The sequence below is a fragment of the Bos javanicus genome, chromosome 5 (assembly GCF_032452875.1).
Source record: "Bos javanicus breed banteng chromosome 5, ARS-OSU_banteng_1.0, whole genome shotgun sequence".
NCBI classification, from domain to species: domain Eukaryota; kingdom Metazoa; phylum Chordata; class Mammalia; order Artiodactyla; family Bovidae; genus Bos; species Bos javanicus.
Window position 1 is genome coordinate 112,942,245 of NC_083872.1, and position 24,373 is coordinate 112,966,617.

The 24,373-nt window shown below is 53.1% G+C and overlaps 1 protein-coding gene across 2 annotated transcripts; it reads left to right on the top strand.

Moving 5' to 3' along the window:
* On the top strand, positions 1–23,476 carry TEF (TEF transcription factor, PAR bZIP family member). Of its 2 annotated transcripts, none has more exons than XM_061418652.1 (4): positions 1–200; positions 13,757–14,071; positions 18,328–18,548; positions 19,894–23,476. In XM_061418652.1, the coding sequence occupies exons 1-4, from the start codon at positions 98–100 to the stop codon at positions 20,107–20,109; spliced, it is 855 nt and encodes a 284-aa protein (XP_061274636.1). In that variant the 5' UTR covers positions 1–97; the 3' UTR covers positions 20,110–23,476. The 2 variants fall into 2 exon arrangements, with proteins under 2 accessions (XP_061274636.1, XP_061274635.1); XM_061418651.1 differs by lacking the exon at positions 1–200 and adding an exon at positions 10,054–10,350.
* Positions 23,477–24,373: the final 897 nt, after the last annotated feature.

The window sequence follows — 24,373 nt, forward strand, 5'->3', positions numbered from 1 at the left end:
CCGCCCCGCCTGCCTCCAGAGCCTGCGGCTCTCCTGGGCCAGAGCCTGCCTCTCCAGCTGCTTCTAAACTCCCCCAGCAAGCACCTCCCGCCAGGCCATGTCGAGCTGTGACCGGATCGGAGTGGCCCCTGCCATGGACATGCCGGAGGTCCTCAAGTCCCTGCTCGAGCACTCTTTGCCTTGGCCAGAGAAGAGGACAGGTAGGAACAGAGGTGGCCTGCAATGGCCAGCCACCCAGGTGCCTGAGGGGTGGGGGCCACCACGGGCACTGTGGCCGGACAGGCATCTCCAGGCTAGGGAGGGTCCTCAGCAGGGGTCTTCTCTTGGCTTCTTCCCTGGGCGAGGAAGGGCTGGGGTGTAGAGAGGGTCACGGTGGGGAGGGCCTCTGCCTCTCCGGGGATGCCCCCTAGGCTTGCTGGCCCTGGGAAGCTGCGGCCAGCATGCGGCCACTGACAGGTGCGGGGCTCACGCAGGACCAGGACAGGACCAGAGGGCCCTGCTGAAGGAACGCTCCGGATGCTGACGGCTTATTACGTTCCCCCCTCCGTGTGTTGGGGTGCAGGGGACCAGCAGAAGCTGTGGCTTCAGGCGGCCAGCTGCCTGTGTCCTGCAGGAGAAGCTGGCCTCCGGGCGCCTGCTTCAGCTCCCGCTCGCCGGAGGTGCTGGACCCGGCGATGGGGTGAAGGCTGTTATGTAACAGGACCACAGGCTGGAAGCCCCGGTTCCTAGGATACCACAGGCAAACACGGGGCGAGGGAGCCTGTGGAGGAGGGTGTGGACAAGGGGCAGAGCCAGCAGCCAGCACCAGGTGTCTCCCGAGTCCTGCCTGAGAAACCCGGGGGCCATGAGAACTCTGGGGGCCAGCCTGCTCGGGGCTCTCCCTCCCGACAAATATTTCCCCTCATCTCTTCTGTTCTGAGACGTCAGGTCCTCATTGCTCAAGCCCCAGGGATGCCTTTAATGGAGCCCAGCTCCCCCTGGCTGCCAGAGCCTGACCTGAGGGCCAGGTGGCCCTTCAGGGGACCTTTCTCAGGCCTCTCCCTCCCCTCCCCACACCTCACCTCCCCTGCAGGTACCTGATCCACCCCATCACCAGGTAGCCCTGGCTGGGCCCGCAGGCCCCGCTTCCACGGGACCCTTAGCCCACTCCCAAATTCTGGGGCCCGAGGACACACACCACAGCCCCTGCCTGGACACGCCTCTCAGGGAACTGGGCTCAGGAAGGGAGGGTGGCAGGCTCTGAGCACGGAGACACCGCCTGAGGGAGGGAGGCAGCGCCCAGAGCCCACGGCAGGGTCCCCCGTGGGCTCTCTCCCATGGAGCTCTGGGCCCCTCGGACCTCACCCGTCGGCAGTCTGTGCCCTCTCGGCAGTCAGGGTCCTGGCTGCTCACTGGGAGAAGCCCATCCCCTCCGGAAACTCACAGCTTGGCCTGGAAAAGAACCACGGCTGATGTTTTCTTGCCATTCCTGAATGTCCTGTGTGGGGAGGTGAGGCGGGACATCTGGATGTTAAGGGCTCCCTTCTTGGTCTGAGTGCTAGAGAAGGCAGGGTGGGCCTGTGGCCCAGGGCGGGCACAGGGGGCAGCTGGGCTGCTGGTGGGTCTGCGGGGACAGCTCCCACTTGGGCAGGGAAGAGTTCTTGGGGGCGACTCAGGGTGCAGCTCCTCAGACCAGGGCAACAAGGCTTATGAAGTGTGGCAGCAGCTGCTGGTTCCTGGATCCCACCTGGTCCCCAGAGCCCTGTGGAATGTCCCCATCAGTCACTGTGGATGGCAAAGTCCAGGCCCAGAAACCCGCCCCCCTCGCCAGGGTCTCAGGCAGAGCTTTGTCAAGAGCTGGGAAATTGACAGAGGACGGTGGGTCTGGTACAGCTGGGCTGGTCCATGGGAGACGGACCATCTCAGGCCACCTCCTGTCTCTTCTCCATGTGCCCTCTCACTGAGGGTCCGAGGCATGAGACCCTGACAGATTGGATAAAATGATGGAGTGAGGGTTGGAGACTCAAGGGAGCCAGTACACCCCACAAAGACCTCACTCTTAATACTGCCCTCCATCTGCTGTCGCCACTTTCCAAAGCTCCCAGACTCTCCAAATCTTTCATGAAAGTATCCACCTGAAGGCAGTGTACCTTGGTGAAGACAGGGCACAGGACATCAAAGCTGGAATTCCCAGCCAGCAGGGAAAAAGTGTACTTGACCCTGGGACAACTCGGGGGTTAGGGCCCAAGTTGAAAATCTGCCTGTAACTTTATGGCCACCCCCAGATCCATGGTTTCACATCCTCAGATTCAACCAACCGCAGATTGAGTAGTACTGTATGTATTTAGTGAAAAAAATTCACGTATAAGTGGAACCCTTGTGGTTCAAACCCGAGTTGTTCGAGGAACAACCTGTGCTTTAAAAGTTCTTGACGAAGGGGCTTCTCCCCGTGTGCGTTCCTCATGCTGGCTTCAATCCCCCCGGGAGGAGGATGACAGAGGTCTGGTTGCCTCCTGTGCTTCAGCTCACGTGGGGGTCATGGGTCACGTGCAGGGCACACCTGGGGTCCAGAGGGAGGAGACATCCAAGGAGAGTCCTGGGGATGGTGAGACAATGCCCTCACAAGACCCTGCTCGCCCTGCAGACTGTGTTCAACGATGCTCCTTGAACCCCAACTGTGGGGCCTCTGGCTCTTGTTGCCCCTGGGCCTCCCTTCCTCCTCCCCAACTTCCTGGAGGAACAGACTTTCTCCAACAGAGCTGACCAGGCTCCAGACTCCCTGTTTTCAGGCTACAACCACCACCCAGTGGCCTGTCACTCTGGGCCACCCAGGCAACCAGCTTTCTTGCGGGAAGAGAAATCTCTGCCCAGCAAGAGAGTGGATCTGTGCCCCAAGCCTTGACTCAGTTTCCCCTCTGTCTGTGGGCCCTGTTCTTCCCGCTCCCCTGCCTGCCTTTTCTCCTGTGGATCCTCTCCCAGGAGGCATTCCGTTCCAGACTGCTCACCCTCCACTTTCATCTCCAGTTTACAGAAAGACGCGGCTTCTCAAACCACATGGTTAGCGCTTTTACTCCCCAACTCCTTGGCTGTGCTCAGAGGCCGGCACCTCATCTTTCGGCCAGCTTTGGCCACTCAGGCCTCCTTCTCAGGGAACCACGGAGCGCAAAAGCACACCGGAGGTGGAACAAGGCCTTCACTTTGAGCTGGGCAGGCGGGATCCCCAGGTCAGGAGCTCCTAACTGGAATCACTGTGGGCTACCCAGCAGGTATCCCTGACATGCCTCTCTCCATCCCCAATCTGTGAAAAGAATACCTGCTTCACAGGCTTGTGGCCAGGATTAAATGACATATCCCAGATGAAAGCGTTTGCAAACTGTGAAGTGCCACGCTGTTTTCTCTGCAAAAGATAAACAGCAGCTGGGCCTGGTTAGGCTCCTTCCATGGACATCACATCTGCCGTCTGACCCTCACTCCCTCCTTTCCGTGGATATTCTCCTGGAAAGAAGTGGATGTGGCAAGGCTGTGGGCACACAAGCAAGGCTGTCTCCATGGAAACACGTGCTGAGGTTCTTAGGGTCACGGTGCCATCAGCCCTGTGCCAAGCAGGACAGCCCAGCTGAGCTGGCTCGGTGGGACCTGGTGGGGCAGAAGCAGGGGTCTGGGTAACCTCCCATTGGGGAACTGAGGTGAGCAGGAGAGAGGGTGGACTCAGAGCAGCCTGGGCTGTCCTGCGCTTGGCCTCAGTGATGGTCTATGTGGTCGCCTCCACTCCCAGCCTGGGGGAACCAGAGCAAGAAATCATGAAATTTGCTTCCATGGAAAAAGAGCCTGGAGAAGTGGCCTTACATGTACTGCACGTGTTATCTCTAATCCTTGTTGTGCTGTGCTGTGCTCAGTCACTCAGTTGTGTCTGACTCTTGGAGACTAGATGGACTGTGGCCCAACAGGCTCCTCTGTCCGTGGAATTTTCCAGGCAAGAATGCCGGAATGGGTTGCCATTTCTTTCCTCAGGGGATCTTCCCAACCCAGGGATCAAACCCGTGTCCCTTGTGTCTTCTGCATTGACAGGCAGATTCTTTACCACCACGCCACTTGGGAAGCCCCTAACCCTCGCTACCATATCCTAATGGTAAGGAAACACACTCAGAGGACTGGCTACCCTCAGGGTCAGTACGCAGGCCAGCTTCTTCTCCACCTCCCTTGTCAGGGGCTTACCTTTCTTCTCTACCTGTCCCAATCAGAGAAATGTGAGAAACTCATTCTCACCTAGTGTGGACACTGACAGCAGTGTCCAGCAATCCAGATGACTTTTGCATCCTAATGGGCCTGTCCCACGGCTAGGTTAAGGGAATGAATCCTGGTTCTAATGGCCCCTGTTTCCCAGGTGTGGCTGGGGACTATGCTCAGTGCTTTTACATTGCTACTGCTAAGTCACTTCAGTCGTGTCCGACTCTATGCGACCCCATAGACGGCAGCCCACCAGGCTCCCCCGTCCCTGGGATTCTCCAGGCAAGAACACTGGAGTGGGTTGCCATTTCCTTCTCCAATGCATGAAAGTGAAAAGTGAAAGTGAAGTCGCTCAGTCGTGTCCGACTCTTAGCGACCCCATGGACTGCAGCCTACCAGGCTCCTCCGCCCATGGGATTTTCCAGGCAAGAGCTCTGGAGTGGAGTGCCGTTGGCTTTTACATTACCATCTGTGAAACGGCTTTGCAAGAGAGGTGTGATTATCCATTCTACAGACCAGGAGACTGACACTCAGAGATGGGAAAGCCAGACACTTGTCGAGGGGCTCCAACCCAGCTTGGCCTGCTTCCAGGCTCCTCCCTACCCACAGGCTTCCCCGGGGTCTCCAGAACCGTCTCAGGGCAGCACCTCCCCAGTCATCCAAACATTCATCATGCTGAGCGCTTGCTAACGTGTGGCACGGGAGCGAGTGAGACAAACACTGCCCTGCTCGCCTGCTGTCTGCATTCCAGTGGGGAGACAGACAGCAATCAGGAGGGTCAGGGCCAACCTCTCTGAGAGGGGGACATTTGAGCCAAGGCCTGGAGAGTGAGGAAGGGCCAGTTACACCAAGAACTTTCAGGCTGGGGGAACAGCACCTACAAAGGCCCTGTTTGGGTCAAAAACGACACGTGTCTGAGGAATAAAAGGCCACTGTGGCTGCAGAAGGTGAATACATGGGAAAGGAGGAAGAGTGAGGTTAGAGAGACCCGCAAGGGGAAGGACTGCAGGGCCTTGAAGGTCATAAAGAAGAGTGAGGCCATCTTCTCCCTGACTACAAGGTCCCACCCTCCCCCAACTATTCTTGGGGAAGTGGCCGGTTGGGAGGAATGGGGTGTTGCCAGGACAACCCAACATGGGATTGTAGTCAGAGATAAACTTCAGGTGAGTGCGTGTTATGCTCCCAAGTGCTATTCTCAGCAGTGTGCCTGAACTGCTCCTTTCCGTCTCAGGCTCAGAGAGGTTAAGTAACTTGCCAAGGTCACACAGGAAGTAGTCCAAGCAAGAATCAGACCTACACGTTCCAGCTCCAGAGTCCACTCCCTACCAACACCGCCTCCACTGGAGAACCCTTAGCTGTCAGAAAGTGGCTGTTGAGACGTGGCAGAGCCTGGAGGTAAGGGCTTCTCTTTGGAAATACTACTCTTAGGGTGGATATCATTCTATATTTCTAAGCTGGGCAGTGGACAAAATGCAAGCCAAACAGGAAACTAAGTACTCTTGAGAGTACTGAGAGATGGGCAAGAGTTGGTGAAGGGCCTCCACCCACCACCTCTCCCCTAGAACACACTGAGACCATGGTACAAACCGCGGCCCAGAACTATGCAGCCACAGGTATGTGGGCTCAAGAGGAGGCAGTCGTTGGCAAGGCCAGTGGTGGAGGACTCGCCATAAGGGTGGCTTTTATTTACTATTCTAGGTTTGATTGTGAATTAAACACAATGAGTGTTATTTAATGTTAGTAATGTTCCAAATGTGTATGACCTAGCTCTGGAAAGTTTTTGTTAGCCCTCCTACTGGCACCAACAACAAAGTAAGCCAACAAATATTTAGTGGGTGACTACCCTGAACAAAGCTTTGTGCTCTCCTGCATTTGGGATCGCAAAGCACACAGATAACTGGCCTTTGTTAGTGCTCAGTGGAAGCCTTCTCATCGTCCTGCTCTTGCAGACACCAGGCTCATGTCACATTTTGCAGTAAGTCAGGAGAGAGGGTCATACTGTCCTGCAAGATGCTGACTATGAGGCCAAAGAGTCATTATGGGGTATCTGGCCAAAGGCTCCCATGCTGGAATTTTAGCTCCTCTGAGCTTCAAGTTTAAATTACCCAAATTGGCATAATGGTTTCATGTAAGGTCCTTTGTTCTGCACATGTTCAATTGAATTAAATTTTTAACTTGGGTTGGTTAGCAAGTTTCTGGAACACTGAAGAGTAGAATTTAAAGCCAGACCAGCTCTGGAAAATGGACATTTCATATCCCTTCTCGACTCTAGAACCCACCTTGTCCCCCCACCTCAAAGAATCCTGCTCCTCACCCAACACAGCCTGAATGAAGCGGAAGGGTGGAGGCCCACACAATCCATGCCATACACCATTCAGGCTGGCACTTGACATTGCTTCCCACACGTAATTCTCATAACCACCCTGTGACGTAGGCAGATCCATTTCTGTTTCCAAGAGAAAAATACATGAGACTTAGGCAGCAGAAGTCACTTGTTTGGACAAGAGGTCAGGCAGCCACTGAGGAGGGTCTCTACCCAGGCCTGCATCTCATCCCCACAAAGTCAGCACTGCCCCAGGACCCCCACCTTCCTCAAGAAGCTGCTGCATTGAAACCCTAATACTTTAGAATACAAAGGTGCTACTTCACAGTTTTAACATCTTAATCATGTAACAACATGTTCTTTTCATAGAGTTTACTTCTTTGTCAGGGCTCTCTGTGGAAATTACACTATGGAACACTATGAAACACTGTGGAAATTAGCTAACTGCTTCTCAAATGTTTTCCTCCACTAAGAGGAGGGGCTGCAATGTTCCTCCCACTTTACTGATAAGAAACAAAGGCAGAGAGAGGACGCTGTGGGTCTTCTCAGATCCGCTGGAGAATGAAGACAAGAACATAATGGCGCCCGCCTCCTGGATGGTGCTGTTGAATGCTGCCAGTCGGCAGCGTGGCTAACCCCCCAGCCTGCAAGTAAGCACGAGAGAGAACATGTTTATGACGTTCCTGCAGTGTTTGTGACACACCATTTACCCTGTGGTTATCCAGGGGAAAAAACCCTCTGTGGGGAGTGTCAGTACATGAACAGAGGACTAAATCAGAACAAAGTTTTAAAGCCCTAACCTGTTTACCCAGCTTCTTAACCTGCTTAGCAGTGCCACTTGCCTGTTAGATCAGTTGCTCCAGGCTGGGTGGTAAATGAAGTGGGTATTATCCCCTTTGAATAACTGAAGATTAAAAAAAAATTGTTTAACTTTTTTTAATCTTAAAAAAAAACACCTAAATCTAAAATGTCATACTACATACCACCTTTGTCATAAACAAATGTTACAACTTTCCACTGTTTTGTTACTATAAATCCTCCTCTAATATCTTAAGAATTTTTTCCCCTTCAATAGTGTCATATTAGCTATGAAAATATACATTTAACAGTAATCCAATAAGTCTCTCCCTGGCCAAACTAGCCATTGTCTTTTTTAAACTCATACTTTTTTTCCCCATACTTTGTTTTAATCAATTTCCCTGAACTGTCCTTTGAAATTTGTTTCTAAAAACCTCTAGGTCAGTTTATCCTAAAGATATCTTAGTTTAGCCACATAGAGAATTCCCACTAATAACAACTCTGCAACACAACAGATGTTCTGTACCTAATTTAGTACTTTCACTAACTAGAGAGTGACATGGGCACTGTACCTCCCTCTAGGATAATGGATACATCAAGCAGTGGATTTGTACCCATCAAGGGTAGCAAAGCTATGAAAATGATTTGTTGACTGCATGTTTGCAATTGTGCATTTCAGGACTTCCCTAGTGGCTCAGTGGTAAAGAATCCACCTGCCAATGTAGGAGACATGGGTTCAATCCCTGGGCTGGGAAGATCCCCTGGAGAAGGATTCTTGCCTGGGAAACCCCATGGACAGAGGAGCCTGGCTTGCTACAGTCCATGGGGTCACAAAAGTCGGACACCACTTAGCCACTAAACAACAAAACAAAAACAATTGTGTATTTTACATGAACTGGCTTACGCTAGCCTCACAAGGTCAGTCCTTCCCCATCTCTCTCAGACAAAGAATAGGAAAGGTGGCCTGGAGAGATGAAGCAATAGGCTGGAGATATCAGACTCAAAAAGTGATTATAGTCTAAGTAATGAGGCTATGAGAACTTGAATTTTGGAGTCAGGCTCTGTCACCTGTCCTCCACAACCATCCAGAGTTCTTTCAAATCTTTTGCTTTCCAGGCTTGCTCAGGCGCCCAGCCTCTTGCTTCAACTGCCAGTACTGATTGTATCAGGCTGACAACTTTGAGCTAGCTGGGTGTCGCGGTCACACACCTACTCTATGAATCAAGGACTGTGCCCTGCATCTCGCAGCCTCGCTCCTGGAAGGCAAGAGTCACTGGTCTCACAGGAACAAATAAACTAAAGTCACTGGTCTCATAGGGACAAATAAGCCAAAGTCCCTGCCCTCTCAGGCAGGGAGTACCTAGTATTGTTTGGGTTCAAAGCAGGGTATGATTCCTGCTATCAAGAGGTACAAAGTTTGGGTGACCTGTAGGATCAGGTTCCTAGAAGGACTCAGCATGTGTCCGCCACCCAACCTCACGTTTGACATTTGTACCCGCCGTTTCCCGATGAACTCCTAGGAAGCATGTGCATATATTTTGAGAGGGAGGAATTTTGCGGTTTTTTTTTTTTTCCCTAAGAAAAAGAAGGCAATGTCCTAGAGAGAAACAGAATTTCAGAGCTGTTTAGGACTTGAGACTTATCCAGCCCAAGCCCTACATTTTATGGACGAGGAAACAGGCTCGGGTGAAGCAACTGGATTTTCCCAAGGTCACAGGCTAGTTAAGCGCGAGGACGGAAGCGCGTACTCCCGCCCTGGCTCAGGGCCCAGGCCCTCTCTCTGTACCCGCGGCCTCAAGAATGCGCCCTCCACACTAGTGTTTATCTGGCCGCCACGCCCGCACCAGAAACCCGGGATCAGGGGGTAGAATCTGACACCATCTTCAGCGGCAGCCAAGCCTGTTCCGTCCGTCCCTACGGGCGGGCAGGTCGCCGTCCCCGACCCCGCCCTCAGCCAACCTCTAGGTCGCGGGGTGGGGGAGAGGCGGGATAAAAGCTGCGCTGTGAGTCCCGGTACCACGACCCTAGGCAGAGTCCCTAGAACAGAAAGGCCCGCCCCTTCCCTCCCCGCCGCAGCTCCGCACGTGCTGCGCCTCGTGCACCGCCCCGGGCCCCGCCCCCCGCCCTCCATTGGCTGCTCCGCGCCTTCCTCCTGTCCCCCTGCTCCCCGCGCGGCGGGACTCGGCTGCAGCTCCACGTGACCCGCGGAGGGGAGGGGGGAGAGGATGGGGTAAACAGCCGCGGGGACCCCTAGGGGTCTCTCTGATAGGCTACCTCCCCACCGGCATGGCCGCTGCCAGCCCCGCCTCCTCTGGGTGGCGCTTCCGGAAGGTGGCGAGACTGGGATGCGAGGGCAGGGAGAGCGGTTTACAGTGGTCCGAGAGAAGGGCAGGGGTTACGGCGAAGGCGAAAGCGTGGGTTGAGGGGCAGGGGTTGTCGCCGGAAAGGGCCCCCTAGACCCAGGCCTCGGCAGGCGCCAATCAGGTGACAGCGAGGAGGACGGGGCGGGGCCTGCGGCCCTGCTTCTCACCTGGCCCGGCACGTGTGGCGTTTACCCTAGGGGCGGCCTAGCCAATCACGATCCGGAAGGCTGCGCCTGCCCCCGCCCCCTCTCGCGGGATGGGCCAATCCAAGGCCGCCATCCGGGGAAGCTGGCCTGGCTTTATGAATAATTAATAAGCCAGAGCCAGTCCGCCTGCGGGGTAGGGATGGATGGGGAGTGGGGGGGCCTCTGCGCGCCTGCGCAGTAGCTGCCTGTGTCGGCAGCTGCGGTGGGTCGCACGGCTCCGTCCCATCTCGGGGGGCGGGCAGGCGGGCGGGGGAGGCGAGGCGAGGCGAGGCGCGCGCGAGCCGAGCGCGGGGCACGATGTCCGACGCGGGCGGTGGAAAGAAGCCGCCTGTAGAGCCGCAGGCGGGGCCGGGCCCGGGGCCGGGGCGCGCAGCTGGGGAAAGGGGCCTGCCGGGCTCCTTCCCTCTGGTCCTCAAGAAGCTGATGGAGAACCCCCCACGCGAGACGCGCCTCGGTGAGGGGAGGTGGCGGTGGGTGGGGTGGGGTGGGGGTTCCGCGCTGTTCTGGGGGCGGGGTTTCTGCAAGGGCGGGGCCTTGTGAGGGCGGGGCCGGGGAGGTCGGAGGTCTGGGTGAAGTGGTCCAGCCTGGGGGATGGGGCCAGGAAGGATTCATGGACGGGAGGGCGAGGCGAAAGGGGGTAGGAAGGGGTCGCGGATGAGCTGAGAGAGGCGGAGTCACATGGGGGTTGGTGGGGAAGGGTGGGGGAGGGAGGCAGTCGGGTGGGGGTCGCGGGGAGGAGGTTCATTGGGGAGGGTCCGGAGCACGCGCGACGTGAAGGGATTACCGAGGAGTCTGATGGGGGTCGCAGCAGCTATTCCAGTGACGCTCCAGGACGCCTGCCCTGGGGACCCCTGCATCAGAATCACTTGGGATGCTTGTTTAAAATGCCCATTTCTGGGCCCCACCCTTCACCCTTCACTGGATCTGCGGCTTCAGAGACAGGACTCTGCATTTTAAGGGGCACCACCCCACTTCCGTGATTCCACAGTCCGCTAAAGTTTGAGATGCCCTGATACACCGTAGCGAACTGCTTTTGTTTATGGCCGTCCTCCTCCCAGCGGGGAGGAGGACCTGCCTTCTTCCCTGCTTGTGAGTATCCTCAGGTTCTGGGTCCTCACTGGAGATTTCTTGGAAATGAGTTTCAGGGCTGCTGCCGAGGTGGAGAGGGGTGTCAGGAGGAGACAGGAGGTGCCTTCTGAGGGGGAGATTGGGATGAAGGTAGAGGGATAAGGGTCAGAAAGAGGCCCCTGAGGCCCTTTACCTGGTTGTTTGGGACTGACCCTGGACTTGGAGGCCACAGGGTTGGTCTTTGTCCTGTTTGCTGCTGTGTGTGCTTAGTCAAGTCCCCACTGTTTGGAACCACATGGACTGTAGCCCACGAGGCTCCTCTGTCCATGGGATTTTCCAGGCAAGAATACTGGAATGGGTTGCCATTTCCTCCTCCAGAGTATCTTCCCGACCCAGGGATCGAACCGGGTCTCCAGTGTCTCCTGCACTGGCAGGCAGATTCTTACCACTGGGCCACCTGGGAAGCCCTTGTCTTGTTTCCTAGGCCACAGAGGTCCCTGGGGCTTTTGTGGAAAGCAAGTTTGGCCTTGTTTTTGGTCTGAGAGCATGGGGTTCAGGGAGCAGCAGGAATACCACCTATAGTGGAGTTTCAGGGGCACTGAGGTATGCTTTCAGTCTTCTGAGATTTGAATTTCCAAGAACCACTGGTGTCTTTCAGGGATTTGGGAAGGAATGGGCCTTTTGTGAATTACCGGTCTTGGGGAATTCATTTTCTTTTAAAAAATGCCATTTCTCTTCCTTTCTTGGGTGTGTTCTGAGACTCCCATCCCTATGGCTATCATGGTCGGGTTATAAATAGCTTCAGCACATTAGGTGAGGCCAGGCTCTCTCCTTCCGCTTCAGGACCTCATATGCACAGACCCTTTTGTTTATTTTTAAGGCAATGCTTTGTTCCAAATCTGGGGCTGAGGCAAGCTGCCCCGGGACGGGTGTGCAAATCTGTCAGGTTCTGTCAGATTACCGAATAATAACCATCCATAATAATAATTCCATCTCACATTTGCAGAATTCTTCCAGAGCCCCTTGACATAATCTTATTTAGTCTTCTGCAGCCGTCCTATATGGTATTACCCCACTTCTCAGATGAAGAAAGCAGAGGCTCAGAGCGGTGAGGATGTTTCCTTAAGGTCACGTCACCAGTCCTTACATTGTATCACTGGTAACCACTGATGAACATCTCCTACAGTTAAAACTCCATCTTATAAAAACACTGATTAACAGTGTGCTTAATTGCTCAGGCCAGACAAACCCTGGAACTTGGTACTAGTTCTCCAGTATGGCTGTCTTTCTGTCTCCTCCCTTCTTCCTCTTTTAATCCCCACGACCCCCACCCAACAGGAATCTCAGTCATCTCTGATCAGAATGTAGAGTCAGTGTCAGGGAAGGAGAACAGGGAGGCCATCTGGCCCACCCAGCTCACCAAAGCTTGGCTTTCTTACTTCCCATTTGGTTTTAAACCAAAGCCTGGTACAGAAGGCAGTTGCAAGAATTCGAGTTACTTTGTATTAGTAGCCATGACCAAATTCTGTTTGTCAAAACCTCCACCTTTTCACTGGGTGTGTCCATTTTTATTGAACCAACAAGCTGCTTTTTGGCTGTCTGAGGTCTAGGCGTCCATGCATGACTGGTTTACTTCCAACATAATCGTATTTGATTTCTGTTTCATTTCAGAAACCAGAGTTCAAAGTTGTCGCCCTCAATTTGAAAACCCATTATGAGCTTGTCATGATCTTATCTCCCACTTCCCTCATTTGCCTCCCTGTCACTCTGATTTTCTTCCAACCTTGTCACATTTTTCTCTTTTTTTCTCAATTTGCCCTTTCTTGGATATCCATCCACGTGTATAACTTTCGGGCTGAGACAGTTAGGTGGGTTCATGTCCCCACTGATTGATTTGTTTTGCTTTGAATGGGAGCATTCTTTCTTCTACAGCTCCATGCGTCTCTTTCTTCCCAAAAAACCTGCCTTAAGTCTCTGCTCATTCAGGGATAAGCAAATGGTCTCTGGAAATGGTTGCTGTGAAAAAGGTCCTGAAAAGACAGCTCCAGGCCCTCTCTTTTATAAACCCAGCCTTCTTCATTCGGTACACTCATCTTCCTGGGGTCTGCTGTCTTGCCTGCTCCTGTATTGGTCCCCATGATCTAGAAATGAATCAAACACAATCCCTTCCCTGAGCAAGCTCACCATAATAATGAATGCCTGGCGTGTGCCAGGAGCTCTACAAGACACTTTCAAATGTTACCTGTAGTCTTCACCAAAGAAGGAGCTTTATCCTTACTTACAGTGGAGGACATTGAAGCTGAGAGAGGTTAAATAACATGGCTAAGGTCACACATCACTGCAGTGGGTGGCAGGCAGGATGGGACAGGACAGAAGAACAAGCAAGTTCTTGGCCTGAGGAGTCAGCCCTTTCCTAAGATAGCAGGATCAAAAACCCCGTTCCCCACCCCCCGACCCCTGCCGATAGGCTCTCTCCAGCAGATGATAATCCCACAGCCTGTTCTGAATTAACCCTGGGACTACATCAGGCCTCAGAGCTGATGGCAAGCATCCTAGGAAGCCCAGGCATGGATGTGCAGCACATGAGGGTATGCTGCCATCTCTAAAGGAGACCAGTGGTCCTGGTTCAAGCACCAGGTTATAACTGGAGAATGATGTGGGCTCTTGAAATGCATGCATGGATGGATCAGGACTCCGAGAGAGATGGCTCTGCCCTGTGAGGCTCACCACGTGCCTCCTGGGGTTGAGTTACTCTCTCAAGAGATGTCTCATCACAGATTTTGTGTCTACAGATAAGGAAAAGGGGAAGGAAAAGCTGGAGGAAGACGAGGCTGCAGCAGCCAGCACCATGGCCGTCTCAGCCTCCCTCATGCCGCCCATCTGGGACAAAACCATCCCGTACGATGGCGAGTCTTTCCACCTGGAGTACATGGACCTGGATGAGTTCCTGCTGGAGAATGGCATCCCCGCCAGCCCCACCCACCTGGTGCAGAACCTGCTGCTGCCGGTGGCTGAGCTAGAAGGGAAGGAGTCAGCCAGCTCCTCCACGGCGTCCCCACCATCCTCCACTGCCGTCTTTCAGCCCTCGGAAACCGTGTCCAGCACAGGTTGGTGATGAGCCTTTGGGCAGGGCCACCTGCCTCATCCAAGGAGATCCACTTCCCAGGGGGCTGCGTGGTCCCATTGGACCTACCATTAGCAGAAGCCCTCTGCTCCCCCACCCTTCAGCACAATCCCCCACGGCTGGAGATAAAAATAGCCATCCCCTCAGCGGCAGCCGGAGCCTTCCTGTCTTTGGTTGCTACAGATGGTCAGCCCAGTGGAGTGAGCAGTCCCAGTCGGAGGCTTCATAGGATAGCAGTGCCATCCTGCCTCTCCGCAGTACTGCTCTCTGCCGCCGTGTGCACTTTGCCTCAGATTCTTAGGAAGCTCAGGCAATAATAATAACAACAGCAAACATTTATTTAACATTTATTCTGTGCCAGGCACTAACACATAATCCTCACAAAACCTCCTTATGAGGTTGATACTTTCATCCCCATTTTATTTTATTTATTTAGCTGCACTGGGTCTTGGTTGTGGCACGTGAACTCTTAATTGCAGCATGTGGGATCTAGTTCCTTGACCCGGGATCAAACCCGGCATTGGCAGTGTAGAGTCTTAGCCACTGGACCACCAGGGAAGTCCCCTGTTATCCCCATTTTCTAGGTGAGGAAACTCAGAAGTTAGGTCACTTGCCCAGGGTAATACAGCTGATGGGAAGTGGAGGCAGCACTTGAACCCAGGATGTCCGACTGTTTAGCCAGGTACTTCTCAGGTACTACCACGAAGAAGGCATTTCCACTGCCAGGACCAATACCATCTTTGGGATTCCTGCTTCATCCTCTTGTCCTTTTTCTGTTTTACCTCCAGTTGGTTGGTTTTCATGCCCCTGGGTCATGAACCCATCAGAGCAGACATGGTCCCTGTTTCAGGGGCTCTGCAAAGCTTTCCACAGGCTCAGTTCAAGGCATATAGGCAGATGTCTCCTGGAAAAGACCCCAGGAGCTGGTGTGGAACCCAGGAAACCTGCACCCAAGGAATTCTCATGCTCTATTTTTTTTCTTTTTATAATGGAAAAATGTTCAGATATGAAAATGAAGGGCTGCTATAATAAACCTCCAATAACCATCACTCAGGTTCTGTAGTAATTGGCTCATAACCAGTCTTGTTTTCTATAACCTCCTTCATTCCCCTAACCTGATTATTTTCAATCAAATGTATATGTAAAGTATAGTTTTTTTTAAGAACAGAAATACCAGTTTTACATCTGAAATTGACAGTAAATCCAAATGTTACTGTTTTACAGTTTGCTTGAATCAGGAGCCAAACGAGACCCACACATTTCAGTTAGTGATGTGTCTTAAATCTCTTGTAGTCTGTGGGGTCTCCTTTCCTTTTTATTTCTCTGCAGTTTGTTTGTTGAAGCTGAATTGTTTGTCCTATAGAGTTTCACACATGCTGGATTTTCTGGTTATATCCCTCTACTGCCTTTTAACATGCTCCTCTGTCCCTCGTTTCTGTGCTGTAAACCATTCAGCTTCAGAGGCTTCAGCTGATTCCAGCCGAATTCTTGTTTGAAGGCAGCTCATTTTTGTGCTGGTCAGGTTATCCTGAAAGGCTGGTTCCGTGTGTGGGTAGGGGACAGAGCTGGAAATGAGCCCTCTTCTTATACCTGAGGCCGCCTAGGTGGAATTTCCCTCTGATTTTGTGTTTAAGTAGACCTTAATGAAGTGTGGCGTCCAGAGGTGCCCCTATCATAGGTGCACCGCTCGATGAATCTTCAGAGTGAGCCCACCCATGTAACTACGCCCCATTCAGAGCAGAGAACAGTCGGTATTCTGGAAGTTCCTCCTGACCGCACTCAGTCCTCACTCCCCAGAGGTATCCACCATCCTTATTTCCATCACCAGAGATTCGTTTTGTTTATAGATGAACGTTCTGTAAATGGAACTGTATATTACGTTCTCTTTTTCTTTAAGTAAATTACATTTACACGTTCACATTTAGAGCTTCCTATGGCTAGCTTTATAGTAACATACAGATCATGTGGGCATCAGTGACTAAAAATAGGTTTATAGAACATACTTATGGACTACTCCTGTGACAGAAAAACCACGATACAAATAAAGTAAGATTTATACTGAAGAGTTATACATGTGGTAGAAATGAAACAGTTCATTTTTCAGTTCCTCTGTAATAAGTAGTCTGTATGCTTTCGTGACTAGCTCCTTTCCTCAACTCCGTGTATGAGAATCATCCATGTTGTTGCCTGTAGCAGAGCTGTATTCATTTTTTGTTGCTGAATGGTATTCCGTGTTTTATTTTGCCTCACTATGCAGCATTTGGGATCTTAGTTCCCACACCAGGGATCGAACCTGTGCCCCCTGCAGTGGAAGCACAGTCTTAACCGCTGGACAGCCAGGGAAGTCCCTCCAAGTTGTATTGCATGGCCACACCAGTTTTTACCCACTCTTTAGGGGATGGACACAAGAGATGTTTCCAGGTCGGGGTTATGCCTAATAGCACTGCCATGAACATTTGTGTGTGAGTCTTTTTTTTTTTTTAATTCTTATTTTGTGAGTCTTTGTATGCATTTTCTGTTGGGCATTTTCCGAGGAGTAGAGCATCGGATACCCAGTGTTGGATGGGAAGGATTGTGACTTGCACGTAGACTCACTCTAGATTGTTTCAGGGCCACCCGCCTCTCTGTCTTTCTGAATACTCCCTGGAAGGGAAGCTGAGTTGCACCCAGTCAGCTTTTTGTAGATGTTTCCAAATAGGATACAAAGTGGCTGTTGCCATTTGTACTCCCACCAGCAGTACAGGGGCGGTCTAGTTGCCAGGCTGTGGTACCTTGGCTGTTGGTTGTTTATTCCTATAGTTACCACGTTGGTCCCTGGCCACTCACTCTTCTGACACTCAGCCCTGTTTGTAATTAACCTGTCTGATAGGATACAAGTCGTTTATATGCACGATCCAGTTAAAACCTATGTCTGATCGTGTCACACCTCTGCTCAGAACCCTCCAGTGACTTCTTTCACCTCAGGGGAGAGTCAAAATCAGTAACACTGTTGACGTCCGGACCAGATAGTTTTTGCTGGGGTTGGGGAAGGGCTGTCCTTGCACCTCAGCGTGTGCAGCAGCACCCATGGCCTCTACCCACCAGACGCCAGTGGAACACACCCCTCCACCCTAACAGGGTCACGTGTCCCCTGCAGAACAAACTTGTTCCTGACTGAGAACCACTGCTTTACTGGGATTAAAGGTCCTACGCTTTCTGTCCCCATCCTGTTACTCCTCCCTCTTAGTCACCCCAGCCACAATGGCCTCTGCTCTCCTCAAGTCTCCCAGTACTTGCCTGTGCACAGACCATGCACTTGGTGTTCACTCTTTCTGAAATGTTCTCCCAAATATCCACATGGCATCCAACACTTCTGTATGGATGTTTGTAATTTATCTTATGTAACGTCATCCTTCCCCATAGGATAACATTCCATGAAGGCAAGGATTTTTCTTTTGTTCACTGCTTTGTCTTTGCCAGGACAGTCCTTGGCATATAGTAGATGTTTAATAATGTATGTATTGACTGAATAATTATTTTTGTGTCCTCTTATAAGTAGCATTGAGCAAGTAGGCCAAAGGTATAGATTAAAAAAAAATAACTTATCCCTAATAACACATAAGATTTGAATAGGGTTTTGCTTTTTGTTTTTTTGGCCAGACTTAAATTTTAGTTTATTTACCATCCACGTGACCCTAGGAAAACCTTGTCATTTCTCCAAGCCTTGGTTTCCTCATCTGTAAAATAAGGTTAACACCCATCTCCCTTTCAGAGTTGTCATGAGACTGAATGAGCACAGCCACTGATTCGTCTCAAGGGGATTCAGAAATGGAAGCCATTTCATTATTCAGTCTGTGTCCCTAAACCATTATAGTTCCTGGTGAGATTCAGCTGCTTCTCATTACTTGAGAACTTGAAACCACAGGAAGTTAAGGGGGTATAATGATTTAATGTTTTGCTTAACATTTCTGGGGGGAAAAACAATTGGAAAATCTTGTCTTTTTCGAAGGCCCCTGTTTCCTTTTGAGCATTTTGTTCCTAAAGGGAAGAATTCTTTTCGTGTTTGCGTTGTTGAATTGAATCACATATGCCAGTCTGGCGTGTGAGGGGCTGGTGGTGCTCTTATAGATTTTCTTCCCTCCAAGCAGCAGTCGCTTCTGTGACCTTGAGATTCAAGTAGGTGTCTGGGTATGTGACGTGAGCCTTGGCTATTTAGTGAGTCTAGGCTTTTTCAGGACCACCTGCCTCTCTGTCTTTCAGAATCCTCCCTGGAAAAGGAGAGGGAGACCCCCAGTCCCATCGACCCCAACTGCGTGGAGGTAGATGTGAACTTCAATCCCGACCCTGCCGACCTGGTCCTCTCCAGCGTGCCCGGCGGGGAGCTCTTCAACCCTCGGAAGCACAAGTTTGCCGAAGAAGACCTGAAGCCCCAGCCCATGATCAAAAAGGCCAAGAAGGTCTTTGTCCCTGATGAGCAGAAGGTAACTTGGTACATAGTGAAAGTGCAGCGTGGGCTCAGGGGTAAAGGGGCTTTCCCCAACTTCCATTCAGTTTCCCTGGGAGGACCCACCCTCCTTGGGGACACATCGAGAAAGGCGTGCATTCAGAGCTTTGGGCCACATCCTGCAGCAGTTGAGAGAAAGGCATTTGGGTGGCGTTTGGCCCCGGCTTGACTCCCCGCAACGTCTCTTTCCATTCTAGTCACCGGCTATGCCCGTGCTCCCACTTCCCTGGCTTCAGCCCAGCCCTTGGGCAAGAGCTCAGTCGGCCACAGAAACCGGGATTGAACAAGCCCTCACTTTGAAGGACAAAAGATAGCTGTACATTGCCATGACAGGGATGAGCCAGCAGCCTTCAAGCTGATGGTTTTATAGGAGCTGGGATGGGAGGAGTTGTTCAGTCACTAAGTTGTGTCCGACTCTTTGCGACCCCATGGACTGCAGCACACCAGGCTTCCCTGTCCTTCACCAACTCCCAGAGCTTACTCAAACTCAGGTCTGTTGAGTTGATGATGCCATCCAACCATCTCATCCTCTGTTGTCCCCTTCTCCTCTTGCCCTCGACCTTTCCCAGAATCAGGGTCTTTTCCATTGAGTTGGCTGTTAGCAACGGGACTGGAAGGAGAGGAGGATCTTGTAGTTTTTCCCTTCCCCACTGAGAAAAACTCAGAAAAGGGACTTTTCACCTAAGCTTTATAGAGTCAGGCAGACCTCAGGTTCCTCATCTGTAAAATGGGAATAACCATACCTGCCTCTTGAGAGGTTTCTGAGGCTTTTACAATAATAACGATGAAAATGGTAAACCTTTATGGGGTCCTTACTATAAGCCAGGCATTGGTATAAGCACCTTGTACATATTAACTCTTCTAATTCTCAGGCAACTTTGAGTAATTACAGTAACTAATTACCCCCCATTGTAAAGACAAGGTGGGGAGACATCATGAGGTTAAGGAACTTGCTCGGTTCCACTGCTAGAAAGTGGCAGAACAAGATGTCAACTCCGGGAACTGGAGTCAGGGTGCAGACCCTCAGCCACAGCCTAAGTGAGGCAGGAGTACAGACAGTGCTGTATGTTGGAGCAGCAGAGAGAGACCACTGGTAAGAGGAAGGCCCATCCTTCCACCAGTGGTCCCACTTGGATTCTGTGGGGTTTGTGGATAATGCTCCCTGGGTGTAAGGGCTGGGCCCCTGGGAGTCCCCAGGTCCCAGCTGCACCATGTGGGTTAAAAGGGGAATCGGTGTGGGTGGGGTGGAGTGCTGGCAGGAGGGGAGGGGTGGGTTCTCTCTTGGGAAAGTGGAGAGACCCACCAAAGACCCTTCCCCACAGGACGAGAAGTACTGGACGAGACGCAAGAAGAACAACGTGGCGGCCAAGCGGTCCCGGGACGCCCGGCGCCTGAAGGAGAATCAGATCACCATCCGGGCAGCCTTCCTGGAGAAGGAGAACACGGCCCTGCGGACGGAGGTGGCGGAGCTGCGCAAGGAGGTGGGCAAGTGCAAGACCATCGTGTCCAAGTATGAGACCAAGTATGGGCCCTTGTAACACGCGCCCCCGCCGGGGCGCTGCCTCACTCAGACCTCTGCCCAGGGCCCCTGAAACCCACCCCAGCGTGGAGACTTATGACTCGTCGTGGGCGCATGGCGGCGCACCTGCCCCGGAGCCTTCACGTTCAAGCTTCATTATCACACACGACCAGTGCGGAGACTTCCCTGGGGGCCGGCCTCCTCCCTGGCGGGACTCGAGAGAATCTACGAGGCGGTGAATAAGCCTTCGTCTCTGTCCTTGGCTGTCACAGCTGGCCCAGAAGGGGACCTCTGGAGCACAGGCTCTCCTCTCCCAGGGGGCCCAGGCTTCCGTGACTCTCCCTCTTCTCCAGCCTGGGCCGGGCCAGTATCTGCAGAATGAGTGGTGATGACTGTCGCCCTTACGTCTTCTCAGGTAGCTGGGCACATTTCTAGGCAGGGCGGGTCTGTCATCCTCCCCAGAAAGTCTTAGAGAGAGAAGCCTCTGTTACCATCTTCCTCAGAGGTAGAAAGACATGCCAGCTCCTCTGTAGCGTCTGTGTGGGCACCAGGCCATGGGGGCGTGGTCTCTACGCAGCCGGGGATGACCTTTGCATCTGGGCCTGCAGCAGAAGGTCACCCAGCCGTTTCTGGTTCCCTGACCCCTTTTCTCTGTGGCTCGAGGCTTGGGAGGAGGAGGCCCTGGTGAGGGGCTCCCTGTGCGTTCCATCCACTGCTGGGAGAGACTCCCAGGGCGGTGGTCTCTGCGCCCTGGTCACCGTGCTCATCTTCTCTTCTCCGGGGCACTCGTGGAGGCTGCCTAAGTCTCCTTTGTCTCACCAGACTGGGCCTCTGGGCCTGCTGTTTTTCCTCACCCAGTGACCACGCTCAGATCTTGGATTTTACCTGAAAAGTCCCCTCGTCTGGGGAGCTTAACTTCCTGGAGTGGAGACGCACCTTCTGCATGGTGTTCAGATACCTGGCCTCCACGGCCCCCTCTCACCCTCCCCCAGCACCGCTGGTGGAGAGCTGGGCATGTTTCTCTAGAAGCTCCCGTTCTTTCTTGCTCTGCTTTCTCGTGCGGGCCATGCCCAAGCCCGCTCTCCCCAAAAAGCAGAAGAGGGCTTCCTGGTTCTCGCTTCAGGATCCACCCAAGTGTGAGCAGCCTAGAGGGCATCCCCGGGCAGGGCCCCGGTCACCGGGTCCCACCCAGCTCATATGGAAGAACAGGCTCCTGGGACTTGGACATAGGCTAGAAACCCCTCCATCCGGGTCCTAGGAGACGGCCAGCTGTGCAGGCCCGGCCAAGGTGTGGGTGGAGGGGCCCACCTCGCAGCTGCTCCTTCCTCTCATGTCCGGCTGGACTCATCCTTCGGTTCTGCCCGGAAGACTTGTTACGGACATCTGCGGAACCCTCTGCTCGCTGTGGTCAGCCGGGCACCTGGAGATGGGTGTATTTATTTGCTCAGGGCGGGCAGCCTGTGGTAAGGAGGGGTCAGAGGTGACAGGCACACTTTTGTCGCATTCACCACTGGTTTTATTTAAAGTGGTGGCTCCGAGTCCTGGGCCTTGACCCCTAAAGACTTTTTATAACAGATGTTAAGAGCAGGGGAAGCCATCCACTGGCCGTGGACCACACCCCAGGGGAACACGCGGCCCTCCAGAGACCTGCACCCCCACCTCTCCAGGGGACTTGACAAAGGTCCTCGAGGCCGAGGGACGTTGGTGCCCCTTCCCCCCCCGCCCCCCCGACTTTGACTTCGTGGTTCTATGAAAACCATGTTAACACTTTTCACTCTTATAACCACAGCAGGGCAGTTGCATCCAGCATGTCCATGTCCTGCCCTGGGCAGCTTGCCCGCCCGGGCACTCTCGCTCTGGTCTGGCCACCCACCCAGAGGGCACTTCTCATTTTGTTATTGGGAGAAGAGCCACCAGCTTAAAAGCTCTTCATTTTCTTTGGCCAGAAAGTGTATGGTTTGTGTTTTCTTGGTTTTTTTCCCCCCCTCTAAGGGATGGACATTTAGTCTCTGGGTGGCGTCCACTCTCCGACCCCAGCAGGTGTGGTGATGGCCTGCTGTCTCTTCTCTCTGTCCCACTTTCTGCCTGTCTGGGTGCCCTCCCCTTGCACCTCCCCCAACCCCCCCCCCCCCGCCCCCGCCCCAGGCAGTGGGTGTCTGGTTCCTTCCCAAAATGCTCACTTGGAAAGAGCGTGGCTGCTGGCCTCTTCTAGAAGAGCCCCTTCGAGTCAGGAGTCTGGCGGGGACAGGAAGGAGAGGTCCGTGGAGATTGACATGCTGGGGAAAAGGGTGCTCAGGTAAGCGTGTCTTCTTAGTCCTTGCAGGAGAGGTGGTGCCTCCTCAGTTTCCATCGTGGAGTTGGGAGTCTTCTTGACTCCCTGCCAGGCCCTCTCCATCTTAGGGCTAATGGCCAAAAACTGAGGCTCCTGTCCTCATGTCTTTGACACCCTCTGCAAAGCACCAGAGCCGAGAGATGCCAGTGTGAGTGGCTTTCCCTGGGCTTGCAGTGGGCTGGGACGGGCCATGCCTTCCTGAGCGCCCCCTTTCACCTCCGTTGCAGCCTCCGAACAGACAAATCATGAATGAGATGGAATGTTGCAAGAATATGCATATAATAAATGTATATCTAGACATAGAATACATATATATTTAGGGAGAGCTTTCACAGTGACCAGCAGTCTTGTGGAGGACCTGGGTAACTCTTACCCTTGGCCCAAGGCAAAGGGTTTGCCTGTCTGGGGCCTGAGGTTGGGGAAGGCACGTAGCAGTGACCCTTGATTCTGGGTAAGCGTCGCCCTGGTCAGGGGGGACCTGCTGTGGCCCTGGCAGGCAGCGTCTGCAGTCATCCAGGCAGAGGTGGGGCAGCAGGCGAGGGGGCCAGCTGACAAGGGCTGCTCTGGGCTGGGCAGCTCTCCATCCGGGACCCTGGGAGCAAAGGGCTCAAAGCCCCCTGGTTTTCATGGCAAAGCCCTACCACCCCAGAGCTCCTTTAACATCTGTTAATTAAGTGCAATAAATTTTTCTAGAAAATGGCAAAGATGACTTCCAGGTGGATATTGCTGTCTTACAGTGTTGGGGACGCCAGAGCACCACTTGGTTTTATTTTTCTAAGTGCATGTGATGTGACAGAGTGTGTGGGGCTCTGCGCCCTCCCCCGGGAGCTGGCATTCCAGCAGGCCCCTCTCTCCTTCACCCGTGTCGGGGAAGGAGGCACGGCGCAAACCCCTTCTCCCTGGCCGGCGTGGGGCAGATGCGGAGTGTAGCCCGCTGGCCTTATGTGCGTGTGTGCGTGCGAGTGTGCCACTGCTGGTGGGCCCGGGTGACATGGCGGGAGGGAAGCCGGGGATGTAGCCTTTTCAAACAAAATTAAATATTTTGAGACGAGAATCTCGGGGCTGTCTTTTCTGTCCTCCTTCCCACATCAAGGCCGAGCCGCCCTAGCCAGTCTGTGCCTGCTTCTTCACGTGTCAGGTGGAAGGAATCCCTGCCCCCTTAGCCACACAGTTCCTGAGAAGGGACAAGTGCCAGGCCCCGGAATCGTCCTCAGCAGTTAGAACAAATGAAAGTGCAGCACAGCTGCTTGGAACGCCAGGGAACTGCTCATGAGAAGTGTCCCCAGACGGAATCCTCAACAGTGCTCGGAGTGGGATTCTCGAGGTTTTCCTTGTTTACTTTTGCCACATTTTCTGTCTACACTGTGAGACCGTCACAGTTAAAAGACAAGGTTAAACACAGGGTGCAGCTGTCTGCTGGGCACCGGAGCTGTCGGGCTGAGCCACTCAGCATTGGCGTCCCCAGGTCCCCTGCTCAGGACAGGCCCAGGCTCCTGGGGTGAGAGCAGAACAGGGTGTCCACCCTTGGCCGTGCTCACTGCCAATTCCACCCCCCTTCCCACATCTCTGCCCACTCTTGATGCTGCGTCTGCTCCGTCCACGTGTGCGTGCCTGGAGCTGGTGCCTGTGTGCGGCATGGCCGTTCTCCCCTGCTTCCCATGCTGCACGCCGTTCGTGCTCCTGTGGTTTAAGGGACCGGTAATCATTTCATTTCTAAGAGGAAGAAACCTATGTTTGGAGTTTGGAGATGGGCCAGCAAGGTGGACTTTTTTTAAATGGCCATTTTACAAGAAACACTGAAGCTCAGAAAAGCATTCCTAGACTGTCCTTGGCCTTGGGCTTAGGGCAGTGTCACTTACTCCCATCTGTCCACCAGCTGCACCCTCGGGTCTTCCCATTCCTGACGACTTACAGAGCCTTTCAGCTCAGCCTTCCCCTCCTCCCTGCTCCC

Bases quoted from the DNA above. Each gene is read 5' to 3' on its own strand.
- TEF (XM_061418651.1), top strand. From the start codon at position 10,194: ATGTCCGACGCGGGCGGTGGAAAGAAGCCGCCTGTAGAGCCGCAGGCG. The intron at 10,351-13,756 runs GTGAGGGGAGGT...TTGTGTCTACAG, and splicing joins CCCACGCGAGACGCGCCTCG to ATAAGGAAAAGGGGAAGGAA. The intron at 14,072-18,327 runs GTTGGTGATGAG...TCTGTCTTTCAG, and splicing joins GGAAACCGTGTCCAGCACAG to AATCCTCCCTGGAAAAGGAG.